General features: G+C 35.9%; 1 protein-coding gene across 1 annotated transcript in view; it reads left to right on the forward strand.

The window, feature by feature from the left end:
• VPS13B (vacuolar protein sorting 13 homolog B) overlaps positions 1-14,519 on the forward strand; it is a 459,490-nt gene that overhangs the window by 45,577 nt on the left and 399,394 nt on the right. Inside the window, 3 exon segments of the mRNA XM_032182423.1 lie at positions 707-888; positions 3,591-3,765; positions 14,246-14,514. Coding sequence (XP_032038314.1) covers positions 707-888; positions 3,591-3,765; positions 14,246-14,514 — 626 coding nt within the window.

A 14,519-nucleotide genomic window follows, 5' to 3' on the forward strand; every position in this document is an offset into this window, starting at 1 on the left:
ATCTGTTTCTATTTCTGTGAATAAGCAGTGTCTTAATGTGTTGCAATTGTTCGCGTCACATTAAAGTTCTCTAAAGGCTGGCTAGTAAACTGCACTGCATTGTAGTGACTGGCATAACACTTTGAAGACATCTAATTTTTTCATGTTTTCAGGAAAAAAAACAAAACACCAAGTTTCTGTAATTTGGTTTTCAGTGTCGAAATGTCTCAGTCTAAATCACCAGTATTTACAGTAGTTCTCAAAGTCTAGGTACTCCTACGGACATCTGATAGAGGTAGAATCTGAGCACGGAGTTTTTCAGGATCATGCAGAATGTCCCTGCTAAACCAGGGAATTTCAGTAATGATTTCTCAAGGGGCAAAATATACAGGATTTTTTGGGGGAGAACAATGAGAATAATATTAATTGGTATTATGTTTGCACATAATGCACTACTCTTATTTTATATACATAACTATAGGGAATGGATGAAAATTTCATAGCTGTAACTAATTTATCCTTGCTTTTAAAGTATGCAGCTGAAAAACATTCTTTGATGTGTATTAAATTGTTCTCTTTAATCACATAAGTGCTTTGCTGATGGTCTAAGTAATGACCATGCAATTATCTTGTATTGTTTTCTTCTAGATAAGAACATGTATGTATGTTATTTTTCTTATCCAATATACTTATTAATTTATATATATGTTCTTTCTTCTTTTTAAAGCCACTGATCTGGTATTGAGGAAGATGATCAACTTTTCTGACTGCACAGTATGTCTTGATAAAAGAAATGCTAGTGGTAAAATTGAATTTTACCAGGAACCTCTGCTGTACAAATGTTCCTTCAGGACTCGTCTGCACTTTACTTATGATAACCTCAACTCCAAAATGCCATCTATTATTAAAGTAGGTATCCCAAAATCTTGTGTGAACAATGTTGAGGTTTTTCAAAATGTACTTGGATATTTCAAGTAAGATGAAAAGCCAATGCTGTTAAAAATTCTGTTAAGAGGATTTTTTTGATTGTGTTTTACTCATATGATGCAATTAGTCTCTTACAGCATGTAAGGAAGTAAAGCTATTTAATCTTTTTAAAGCTTTAGGAAAAATACAAATTGAAAACATCATAATTGTAAGGAAAAAATAAATGTCCCCAACAACCTGTTGAAGAAAAAGTACTGTATGTTGTAAGGTGTCTGCAATATGATGGAAATGATTTTTTGCTTATGTTATTGTTTCAAATGTAACCCAAAGTCTCATACGTAGCAAGTGTGAATGTATTGAGAATTAGGAAGCAGAGTCCAGTATGGTCTTTTGTCTTGATGTTTATGGCCTTTATGTTCTGTGGTGACATTATGATTAGAGTATATAGACAGTAAATCTTAATGTTAAAAAGACTGATTTAAAAAAAAAAAAAATTAAAAAATTAGTTAAATAGTTCTGTAAATTTTGAGAAGTTGTACCTAGCTGAAGTCCTATAGGCCAAATTTTAATGTGGAGCAAAAGTTTATAGCCAAATTATGAGTTTCCAACAGCAGACCATGTAGTGGAAACGATGACAGTCTTCCATATAATTTAAAATGGTACTGTTATAAAAATGATTATTATAGTATTTTTAGTGGATAGTGGACTAAAATAAAACATATTAGCGTGCACTGAGGTAATAGTGACTCAATTTTATATTAAACTCTTCTGCTTAACTTGGTGATTGTTTATTGCCTCTGCCCTTTCTTCAGGCACATTTCAGTTTTTTAAAAAACTTGATGCCTTTTTTTCCTATACACATTCTTAGATTTTTTTGGTTATGTTACACATAATTTAGTTACCTTCTTCTTTATCTTTTTTCTTTTTTTCTCTTTTTTTCTTGAATGTTTAAACAAAATACTGTGTAATGATGGTGTTCAGAAATGTACTCAAATCTAAACATAATTTAATGATGCTAGATCAATATTTAAGTGAATGAGTAATTTTTTATTATGCTTCCAAGTATAATGGTCCAGGGGTAATGATGCTTTAACTTAAATATTTTACAGCGTTTCACTGCTATACAGTTATGCCACAGTTAGCTCTATAACCTGTTAACCCTAAGAAATTCCACATTTGGTAACTTAATGATTTGTTATGTGTGGAGGTTGCATCCTGTGAATTTAAAAAGTTTGTCTTTGAAATGTTTGGATATTGAATTGACATAGCTGTATTTCTTACATAAGTTAAGTAAAAGAAGCCACTGTCGGCAAATTTAGCTACTTAATTAATGAGATTAATTCCAGGACATTTAAAGCTTTTGAACTTTGTGCTGCACATGACATGACCATGGCTTCAGTGCACCTGAAGGTGATATTCCTGGAACATCAGCAGCTTGTATGCTGCTTGGTTGTTTCCCAGCTAAGCACAAAAGCCAGCAGAACCCAGTCATTTCCTACAGAGCCGTGGAGATCTCTGTAATGAAAACTTTCGTACTCTGTATTGTTCACTTGGTAAAAGCAAATCTGTTTTTCAGTGTTCAGTGAAAGTTTCCAGGACTTCCACATTCATAGTGGCTTCCACTCTTTTGGTTTTGCTGTAGGGACTAGAATGTTTTTACAACCTTTATAATACTGTAACATTTTGGCCAAACTCATCTTAGTGAGTTTTGTTTCATCGTAGAATATCCCAAGCTGGAAGGGACTCACAAGGATCATTGAGTCCAGCTCCTGGGGGCAGTTCTTAAAGTAGTTATCTGCTGGTTTTATGAATTTTGTTGAGATGAGTGAACTTAGAGGCAGATGAGGAGGAGGGCATTAAGGGCAGAGCTGATATGTAGATACTGGACCTGGAGATAACAAATGTGCCTAATGTTACAGCAAATAGCATTATTACCACAATTTTATTTCATGGAGCTCCTATGTTAAATAAAGGTAACTTTCTTATCAAGTCTAAATTTTTATTTTTGTAGCACGAACACATAGTCATAACACTATTTTGAAGTATTAAATAAAATAACTAAAAGATTATTGAGACAAGGATAAATTTTCATCCTAGTAATTCCAATGTTTTTAAAACTCATTTCATTTAGAGAGATCTGTTTAATGGCATGTGTAGAACTGGAATATCCAGAGACGCTGGTTTGCCACACTTGAGTTGGAATGAATGCTTCCCCTGCTCCCCTGCCATTACTTGTCCACTTGCAACACTGACGGGAGCGGGAAAGAATCAAAATGAAGGAATTTGTATACGAAAAATTTGTATATGAAAATCAGTATATTTAGGTTTCCTTTAGAATGCAGAGATTTGTAAGAATTGTTCATGAAAATAAAAGTTTAATCAGAACCATTTACATGACTTAGAAAATTCATTAGCAACAACCGAAAAACAAACAAAAAAAAACAACCACACAACCATGTGAAACATTTTACATTTGACTTTAACATAAAAATTTCTTGTGGCAACCTGAAGAGTTTTTGACAGTCATCATTTGCAGCCCTTTGCCTTGTATTGCAGGTTTTGCTTTTAATTTTTGCTTAATAATTTCTATTACAATGCATATAGAAAATGAGTCATTTTAAAAGAGGATGTAATGTGGACACTGCTTTGTTTTTATTTTTTTTTTGTTTTCTTTCATTTTATAGATTCACACGTTAGTTGAAAGTTTGAAACTTTCAATCTCTGATCAGCAGCTTCCCATGTTTATACGTATAATGCAGCTTGGGATTGCTCTTTATTATGGAGAAATAGGCAACTTCAAAGAGGGGGAAGGTGAAGATTCAGTTTGCCACACGAAGGATATGTTGGGAAACATCACAGGTAACTATAATTTTTATTTGTTGAAAGAAATGTTAAAAATGCTATTTTCTTTGCTTTTTGCAAATACGAATAGCCAAGACCTAGCCATTGCAAAGCAATTTGGCAGTCTGTAATTTGATAGAGCTAGCCCATTGTGCTGGTTACGTATATAATACATGAACGTCTTTTTCATGTTATGTTCTGAAAAATATTTAGATGGACCTCACAAAACTGAGGCTAAACTTAAATAAAGACATCTTCAGAGTTGTGATGTAGGAAGTGTGGATTTATCATCACTATATTGTGCAACAAGATACCTGTCCTTAGGCAACTTCAATTTTTTTTTTTTTTTGTTTTTGTAGTTCAGGTGTGGCTGCTGCCAGTTTCAGAGTGATGTGTTTTTTTATCATTTTTTTTTTTTTTGAAACTTTTCATTGAGGACAGCTATATCAGCATTTGTTCTAAACAGCAAAACGTTACTTTGCACGATGTTTTCAGTAGTTCCAGTATACTTGTAAATCATGTAGTCTCCTCCTTTTTATATAACATATTTCCTCTTCATGATACTTCATGGTTTCTTACTGTGATGTGATCTTCAGAAAAAGGAGGGGTGAATTTTAATTGCTTTTGTGGCTAGTGTCTCGAGGAGACGTTTTGCATATCAATCCAAGGTTGAATTTGTGTCAGGGAGAGTTGGACGCAGTATTTACCACAGAGGCAAGAGTACTATGTGATGACTTCTGGAAAATTCTTGGCATTGTATGTGGAGGTGATGCGTCAGCATTAAGTTATGTTTATAGTATTAGAGTAGTTAGAGACCGTCAGTGTAAAACATTAATAGATTTTGTTCTGTTTAAGAAATACATAATTTCAATTTCCTTTTTTTGATCATGTGGTGCTGTCTTCTCTGACTACAGAAAAATAATACATTATTGGAAAGATTATAGTAGTGGAATTTTTCTTCACAGAAAAAATAGCATTTCATGTTGGTTGGCACAGATAACCATTTCACTCTCCTGCCAGATGTAGAATTCTGTCATGCCGCCACTATGTGGAATTAAGCAAATAAATATGATGTCTGTAAATAGTTCTCCTGTGTTTTCTTTAAAGATCAAATAGTTTTCTGTACTAGAAACTATTTGCCTTACAAGAAATATGGAGTCTGTTACACCATGTGATTAGAAGTACTTAATTATTAACATTCTGAAAATATTGAATTAATTTTTTCCTGAGACTTTAAAAAGTATGGTTTCTAGAAGAACCCTCAGTGTACATTTTAAGAACTCCTTGCATCTACCCAATGTTTTAATTGTAAGGTTGGCAGAGAAAGGGCGAAGAGCTGTTCTCTGTGGTGTTGCATTACCCTTGCTTTCAGACAGAGGGTCGGATCTGTACCATGGGTGTTTTTCTTTCATTCCCATCAAAGTTCAGCCACCTTGGTGAGTAGGACCATTTGAGTGTAGGAGAAGTGATATAGAGAAATCCTATGAATCAATGTGAGAACAGCTGGGATTGGTAGGCAGTGGGTTTTAGATGAAAAGATCCAAGGACTGGAGAGAGAGATTAGCTGGGTAATGAGAAGATTGGACAGAACACGTGTGTATGGAAGAGGATGCAGGTGGGTAGGAGAGACAGAGGTTTTGGTTAGGGTGTGAGATGGATGGTAAAACAGAAATACAGCTTAAGAGAAAATTGAGGTTAAAACAAAAGGCATCTGCCTACAAACACTTGGTGTTTTCTGCATCTGGAATGGAACTCAAGATGGTTATGTCCAAATATGAGTAAATTATTTGACAAAGTGTCTCTTGTCATCTTCCTTTCGAACGTATGTCCTCAGGAAGGTTAAATTGCAGTTGCTGACTGTAAATCTTATGTGGTTTTTCTGAACAACTGTGAATGTGATGTTCTTAGATTTTCATAAAATAGCTATCTAAAAAAGGAATAATGTGTAATTTCTTACTGATGTACGCAGTTGTTGTCAGAAGGGTCAGAAATTAAACTATGGTTGCAATGACAAGAACTACCAAGTAGGAAATCTGTAATTTCCTATGCAATCTTTGTTCAGCTATGCTGTGCTCAAACACTATTCCACTAATATTCCACTTAATTATGTGATCATGTATTTTTGACAGAATTATCCCTTCCGAACACAAAACAGATGGCAATTGTTGTGTTGCCAAGCCAGAGCTGTAGAAACTGTTCTGGAAGTCCATTTCTATCTGTACTGCAAAGTAGTTTGCTGCACATAGCCTAAAACTGTTAGCAACTGTTTTTCTTTATGCTATTTATGCTTGTTTTCTGCATGGAGTTCAATATACATTTGTAGGCATACATGTGCATGTGTACTATATACACACACAAACAAAATTTTTAGATACCTGATTTTTTTTACTCTCATTCAGTGCAGTAAACGAGTGTCAAATAGACATTACCATGTTATCTGTACCATCAGTTTGTGAGTTACCTGTTTTTCTTCTTCTTAGACTTCATTTTATATCTGTGACTGGTAAGAAAAAAAAAACAACTTTCTTCTTCTTGAACACTTCATGATGCATTTGCTATCATAGTTTCCAACCACAGATTTGAACTTTTCTGAACGTCAAATATGCTACTATTTTCAGAGAGAAAAAAAGGAATTAAGAAAAATAACAAATGACTTGCAATTTATCTACTGAGCTACATTAGCCACACTTTTTTTCAGAAGTACCATGTTATGAAATCCAAGACTAATTACACTGGAATTGTGCCTGAATTCTTTACAGTTTAATAATGTACTTAACCTACTTTATAGGTTATGTTTTTATAACTCTTTGAAAGTGTTCTGAAGGTTGGTTCATCCCAGTAATTATTAGGAAGCAGCCCTAACCATTTCAGTTTAAAGAATTTATCTACATCTTTGTCTTTTGAATAGAGCTTCCTGTATTTTGTCAACTGAATTCTTCAACTATGCATATTTAAGGGTATTCCAGCAGCAATTTGAAGTGTTCTTGTACACCCAAATGTAAGAATAGGATCCTGAAATTTGATAGTAGGGTTAGCAAAATGTATGTTCAAAACATAGGCTGCCTCTGAGGAAAATCTACTTAAATTCTGTTAACACTGAAAGCATTCAAAATACATAGGTAAAAATAGTGGGGCAGAAATACATGTGGAAACTGGCTTTGGTACCGTAGGGGGATTCACTTAATACTGCATGCATGATGAACCATCTTCCAGGGCCTTTGCTTTGAGGATTTGAGAGTTGTCTGCGTTGTGATCTTGGATGTCTTGGTAGAAGAAGGAAATTGATGTATTTCAATGTATAAAGATACAAAAGTTAGAAGGATTTGGACAAGAGTGTGGCAGGGGTAGCTGTGGGGTGCTGGGGCTTGAAAATAGGCTTTTGGTTTGTAGGGGAGAAGGACTAATGTAAATAGAAATGAAAATGATTTTGGCATGAAAGAGGACAGGAAGCTAGGACGCATCAGAAAAATGGAATTTAGTTGGATGGGATTGCTGAGGTTGATGATCTAAGGCTGAAATACTGTAACTTTATTTAAAAAGTATGATGCTGAGAGGTTTGAGCAGTAGGAAAAGCTCAAGCAGAGGAGGTTTGGCACTTGTTGAACAAAGAAATCACAGAATGGCTGAGTCTGGATGACTCTGGAGGTCATTTTTGCTCAAACAGGGACACCCAGAGCAGGTTGTCCAGCACCAGCTGCAAATAATCTGTGATAGCAAGAAATTAGAGGTGAGCATTACTTGTTGGAGAAGGGCTTGACTCTGCAATATGGCACTAGGATAAAAATGGGAGAGTTGAATTAGATTTATTTATCTGTATTTGACTGAGGAAATACAGTTGGGCACTGCATTGAAGAGTTTGGGTAGATGAGAGTTATCTGTAAACAGTGGAGAAAATGGTTGCCAGTTTGGCAGAGTTGATATCAAGATAAAAGGTTGTGTGTGCCAAGTTACACTTACCTGTTATTTCTCTTGTTGCTGCACTTTCTGTGTGTTTTCTGTTTTGGATCTGAGACAGAGATGCATGTATTATTTTCCCAAAAGACTGGGATACGCTATGCTGTTTGGGCTCCTTGTTTTTCTGTGTGTCATGAAGGAAAGCCAACAGTCATTTCTTTTCCTCTAGTCTAGCTCTGTTACTGGAGCGTCTTCCTTGTCTATACACTTCGATCACCTACCTTCCTTGGGAGGTTTACTTGAAATTCATATTTCAACAGGCTGTAAAGATGCAACGTAGCTAGATAGCAGTTTGTGGGATCAGCGCATTGTGCAGCTGTCTAGCAGCCAGTGAATAACTTCGTTGTAGGCTTCTGTGGTAGTGCATTGTAAGCGGTTGCTGAGATCCCATATGCTGAGGATGGGTATCAGGTTTGTTGTACGGAGATGAACAGGTTTCATTAGTTTGGAGTACGCGTTCAGGCACACAGAATTGCTTGCATCTGCCAACATCAGTTAAATGAGAAGCAGTTAAAACGAGTAACAAAAAAAAAAAAAGTAAAAATTAGGCATTTTATAATTTCAGGTTTAAATTAGAGAAATATAATTTATGTTAAATATTTTAATTGTTTAGGAACTATAACATTTTTTGGTGGAGAATTAGATTACTCTGAATTTTAAAAATCTATTTTATATTGTCTTTCAATTTTAATGTTTTTCAAGAAAAATTAATACTCCTTTTTGAGTAGAAACTCAGAAATCTATTTATATTCTTGAAAGGCACTGGCATCAGTCGCACGTATACCTTTTGTTTTTACTTTTTGCATAAAAGCTTAAATACCAGATTTCATTTTCATTGCCGCTGATTTTAAAACTGGTTTAATATAAATGCTGAATATAATCATTTTCTTAATGCTTTCAGTGAATAAAGTGTACTTCCAATTGTTCTGTTTGAGCTTGCGTGCAGGGTATGAAACAAAAACACTTTCCAGTTTGGCATTCATCTTGGCAAGGAGAGACAACTAGCACCTTCTTCTCTCTGTTGGAGATCTACGTTTAACATACCACTTTGAGCTTTGTTGTTTTGTAATTTATACTTCAAACCAGAGGCCCTTTCCCTTTTATTGTGGCATTTCAAGTTGTTTTATCTTCTTTGTCATTAAAATAGAACGATCTTCTACGTCTTGCCCTGCTGCTGATGTTTGGGAATTACTATCACTTGTTCTGTAGCTCACCCTTAACTAACTGTTACACATCTGCTCATGATCTTATTGAGGTTAGGATATTATTTAAATGATGGCAATTTTTAAATAATTGAATAGCAACCCCAAGTGAAATCACAGGGAGCGCTCTAGAGTGATTCGTGGTGGTGTTTCAGCACTTCAGAATTGTTGTGGCACCTCTTTCCAAATTTGTTATGAAAGCTCCAGTTAAGGAGATTCGTGCTCTCCCTCCTTCCACCTTTGCTTGTCCATTCGTCCTACGCTCATGTAGTTCCAATTTACAACAAGACAGCTGGACATGGAGAAGCTTGGGGAAGTTTAAGAGATGAAGGTACACACGTTGAAAAAGTGGGTTTTCTAGAGATGAACCTGAAGCTTTCACATGTTGCAGTAACAGTCCATACACAGTGGACTCTGTAACTGAGCAGTAGAAGGGGATTACGTTTTTTCCCGTTGATTTATGTTAATCTCCTAAGGTAGGAGCTTGTTGTGGTCTAGTGGGAGTCAGAGGTTTCAGTTTAAGGAAGATGATATCCTGGCTGCAGGAATAACAAGAAGCGTTTGGCTTACTGTTTTGCCATTCTGATTCCTGACTACCTGAATCACTGCAGCAGGTTGTTGTTTACAAAAAAAGAAAGTGGTATCTCTGTAAAAGTACTGTCCCTTGAATCTGTGGCTTTGTAATATTGGTACAGCTATGATGGCATCAGATTTTCAACTAGAAAGTGTTGGGGCTGGGTGCAGTTTGCTTTTAAATGGAGAGGCAGAATACATTTCAGACTAGAATTTGGTACATAGGATTTTAATTTCTGCTGGTATTAAACCACTTCTAGTTGTATGTCAGCTCCTTAGTCCATACTGCTGGGCTAGTGTACTCCATGTACAATAGGACACAAGACATTATTTTTTTAATATGTAGTGTGAAATAAAACTCGTTAAACATCAACATGTTAAGCTTATTAGCACAGCGAGTATTACAAGTTATCTTGTGGAAGTCAATTTATTGTCTTTCTGTGGTGTAGATCCATAACATGTATCTTCTTTTGAATAAAATTTAGTTTGGCAACACAGCCAGTGAATAGCTGTATAAACATACTAGGGGCAACTTTTATGAACATTGAACTTGTTTTTTTTTTCTGTACATTAGTCATTTCTGTGTTCTTTATATAATAAACATATGCCAAGGAAAATGGTACAGAAAATGCTTGTTACTCTGCAAGCATGTATGCTACTCTATTTGAGATTCCCCAAGGACAGGACAATTCATGCTGCAGGGACAAATTTAAGGTTTGTTGTGTTCTCTAAGTCAGCACCAATGCTGCTGTCACGAGAACTCCACCACAAACCCGTTTTTCTATTCTTAACACAATTAGTTCCAGAAGTTTTGTATTCATAACTAATGATCATCCTAGCAGTGAGTTCATCGTGGCTTCTTTAGCTTATAGCAGGTAGAACATGGGCGAGGAAATTAATTTTAATATCTACATTATTTAATGATACAAGAATGAACATCTACAGCTGTGTTCTTGAAGTCCTTATTAACTTTAATTTGTGCATTTCATGGTTGATTCAACCAGCTGAAAATGGATGTTATTGCCAGAAGGGATGGTGATGCATTCCCTCCCTCTTCCCCCTGTGCCAGCACCTGTATTTTTGTAGCCACAGGCAGAGCTGGATCAGGAACCTTACCTGGCTGAAAGCTAATACAGGCAGAAAAACAAAGAAGTACAAAGAGTAATTTTCTGCTCAGTTAGTTCCAGATTTTGGATGGGAGATGCTGGTTTCCAGAACCTTAGTCAGAGATGCCTTAAGTATCTCCAACCGTTTAAAAGTGAATTTCCAAAGATCAAACTCCATCTGAACATGGAAACAGATGCAGCCATGCCATACAGTCATTTAATTTATATAAAATGTATTTCTTAACTGGAATCGCGGCCATAAACTATGAAGCAAAGTTCTTCCACTGTGATTTTAGCTATGGTAGTGAGCAAGGGTAGAGACAGAAACTTGACAAGTGGTGTAAAGCATGATGTTCCAGCATGCTTCTGGCCTTGTGGTTGTGGAAGAGTTCCTGTAGGTTTTCTCTCTTGATGACTGAATACTTTTTTGCACTATTCTTTATTCCCTTGCAGTATACATTAAGACAAAGAAATTTCTTAATGCTGAGATAAATAGTCAAAATAGAGATTGTAAAAGTTCCTTCAGCGTTGTAGGGTGTGGGTATCACTTAGAGAAGATGCAGAATAATCATCCCATTTCAGTAGTGCAGCAGAATTTCCATAAAAAAAAAAAAAGTAATTTCCATAAAAATAAGTAAAATACAGGGAAGAAGAAGCTGAAGGAAGAGCTTAAGACTGAAATTCAATTATTGTGTAGGGTTAGGGTTTGAAAGTGTAGCATGTAGAGGTCTAAACACCCATGAGTAATTATTTTTATCCCAATTGTCTTGTTTCTCAGTATGATAGGTTTTCCTAAAAGGTGGCCATTAAGGGAATGGGGTCTTTTGAACTTCCAGACCTTTGCCTTCTGTTGTGGCTTAACCGTGGCAGGCAGCAGCTCAGCACCACACAGCAGCTCCCTCTCTCTCCCCAGGTGGGATGAGGGAGAAAAAAAATAAATCGTAGAAGTGTGAGATGAAGAGGTAAAGCAAAAGCCATGCTTACAAGCAAAGCAAAACCAGGAATTCATTTACTACTTCCATCAGCAGGCAGATGTTAAGCCATGTCCAGGAGAGCAAGGTTCATCCCATGTAACAGTTTCTTGGGAAGACAAACACCATCACTTGGAACATCCCCTCTTCCTCCTCCTACCAGCTTTTATGGCTGAGCATGATCTGGATTCTCTCTTTGGTCCATTTGGATCAGCTGTTCCAGCCTCCCTGCCAGGAGAAGCTCAAAAGACCTTGCAACAACTGTAACATGGGAGTGTTCCCACCACTATTTTCATCAGAAATCCAAAAACTAGCATTATACAAGCCTCTGTGAAGTCAGTTAACTACATCCCATCCAAAACCAGGACACCTTCTTTAGTACTTCAGGCCCTCAAAGTATACTTGAGGCGTCTTACTCAAATAATTTGTATATTGTAGAAAAATTAGGAATGCTTAGGTGGCCTATGAATTGCAGTGCTGATTGAGAAGCATTAGAAAAAAATTGGCAAAATGTTGTGTTCTGCTAACATTGTATAATAGAGTTATAAGACTAGTATAAAGTCTGCAAGGATGAGATTTTTTCTGATTTATGTTCTATTCCTTTTGTTGTTAGGCTTTGCACAATTTACTGTTTCTTACAGAGTTATATAAAAAAAAAAAAATCTGCAAGGAACTCGAAGAGAGCTCAAATTATCTGAATATACCACTCATTTTGTCATCTCATCTCTCTCTATTACAAGCCTTGGCTTTATTTTTTATTCTTTTTACAAATTAACAAATTATTAACAAATATTTTGTGCTGGTTTGATTTATTCCTCCTTTCTCTCCATCTGTCTCGTGGTGTTTTTGCTTTGATGCTCTTTCTGGAGGCTTCTCTTGCTTGAAAGCAGGTGGTGATGCAGCATCGCAGCGTAGGGTAGCCTGAGGATTCTTGCGTTCAACGCCTGCTTGTGAAAGGCAAAACTGGTGGTTTAGGGCTGTAGCTCAACTCTTCAGCTGAAAGCTTCCTGACATTTCAGTTTTACCAATTTATTATTAAATAGGACAAAGATATTACTGTGCACCATTAACCTCGAATTAACGTAGGGTTTTTGTCATTATATTTCAGTTGTATATATTTGCAGTTGATGTAGTAGTTAGCATAGTTAATTAAAACCATGGAGACTTTATTTGCATATACTTCTTCATGCATTATATGTCATAAAGGAATACAGATTATAATTATGCTTTGAGGTGTTTAGAGGATGTTGTGGGTTGCTTTCTCAGTGTGTTTGTCTGCATTTTGACTGATTGCATAACAATTGTGGTAATTGTAAGTTCGTGATAGAAGCTAGGTGTGTCCTCCTCTTATATCTTCTGTCTCATGTTATATAGATACAACTATTTTAGTCTATCTGCTGTTCTGTCTTATTGAATGGCTTCTAAAATATTACAATATATTATAAAAACAAACTTGTATTTGGCGTCTTTTTACTGTTGTACACATACTGCAGCAAGAGATGATCTAAATGATGACTTAATAGGACTATACGATGTGATATGACTGCACAGACCAAATATATATTATAAAACGTATAATTATATACTTACAGCCCTGGCTCTTGGCCATTTCCAAGACTTTGTGTACCCTTCCTGTATTTCCTATAGTTCAAGATTTATGTTTAGATTTAGATCTGATACCTGAAAATATTTTTAAGGAGAGGAGTAAGGAAGCTTCCTTCACCCCTCTGAGATGCCTCCAAGCATTTGCAGAGGATTCTTGTGATAGTCTTTATTTCTCCTGTCCTCCCACTGTCCAAATAATTTGGGTACCTGTTGATCCTTACTCTAATTTGAAGACTAAAAGCTCTGAAGCTTGTAGGAGTGAGTCCTCTGAGTTAAAAATGAGGAAATAAGAATGGAATATGTCTATCTCCGTTCTATTTAATACTGTGTCCAATGTTATTTCCCTGAGGGAACAGTACTACATCATTCACTCCGTATGGTAACTCTGAAGTAGTTAATACCTCTCTGGAGTCCCATAAGAATGATGATGAAACCAAATAGCCTGAATTAACTGTGCTGTGCACAGTGTTACCCATTCGGATCATGAATCTTGGGAGAAATCCCTGTATTGTCGTGTATGCTACCTTTAATATTTTTTTACAGAAAACAGATATTTGGCTTATTGATTTATAGGTGCTATACTTGTGCTTTTTGCAGAATGCAGATAAACCTGCATCTTCCACTACTGGAACAGCTGACTTAGAGGAGGTTTTCAACCTTATTTTTGGAGCTGTGCTGTATCTACACTTTCCTTGACATGGCTTTTTCAATTAAAGTCCTTTACTATTTCATTTTAAAATTGAAAACTAAAATATGGTAATACATCATTATTTAGTAGGATTTAATTGGCAACTTCAGAAGGGCCTTAATGGACAAATTCTTGAAAGTGTGTGGTACAGAAGACAAATTCTGGTGTCATTGCAAAAAATTATTACAAAGAGGAAAAATATTAGTGAAGTAAACAAGCATTTGGAAGCTTAAGTAGAAATTTTTAATTTCTAAATGTTCTACCACTGAACACCAAATATCAGTGAACGGTACATGGAATCTTGTCCTAGATAAATTTTGCATGCTATACTTTTGAGCATAATAAATGAACTTTAAAGCATGGTTGATTTGAAATTTGACTTAGCTCTTGTTTTAAAAGGTACAGAAGATGAAACAGGCTCGGTGATGCAGTATCCTACACAGTATATCAATCAAGATCCTTATCTGCATCAAGATGATGACCAGCAACAAGGATGGGTTTCTTGGGCCTGGTCTTTTGTTCCTGCCATTGTGAGTTATGATGATGAAGAGAACAATTCTGGTGGAATCGATGATGGAACAACGCTCCATCAGCAGAAGTCTCAGTCCCTCAAGGATCCTATTATCTCAATTGGATTCTACTGTACAAAGGCAACAGTGACTTTTAAGGTAAG

The sequence above is a fragment of the Aythya fuligula genome, chromosome 2, assembly GCF_009819795.1.
Source record: "Aythya fuligula isolate bAytFul2 chromosome 2, bAytFul2.pri, whole genome shotgun sequence".
Classification (NCBI taxonomy): domain Eukaryota; kingdom Metazoa; phylum Chordata; class Aves; order Anseriformes; family Anatidae; genus Aythya; species Aythya fuligula.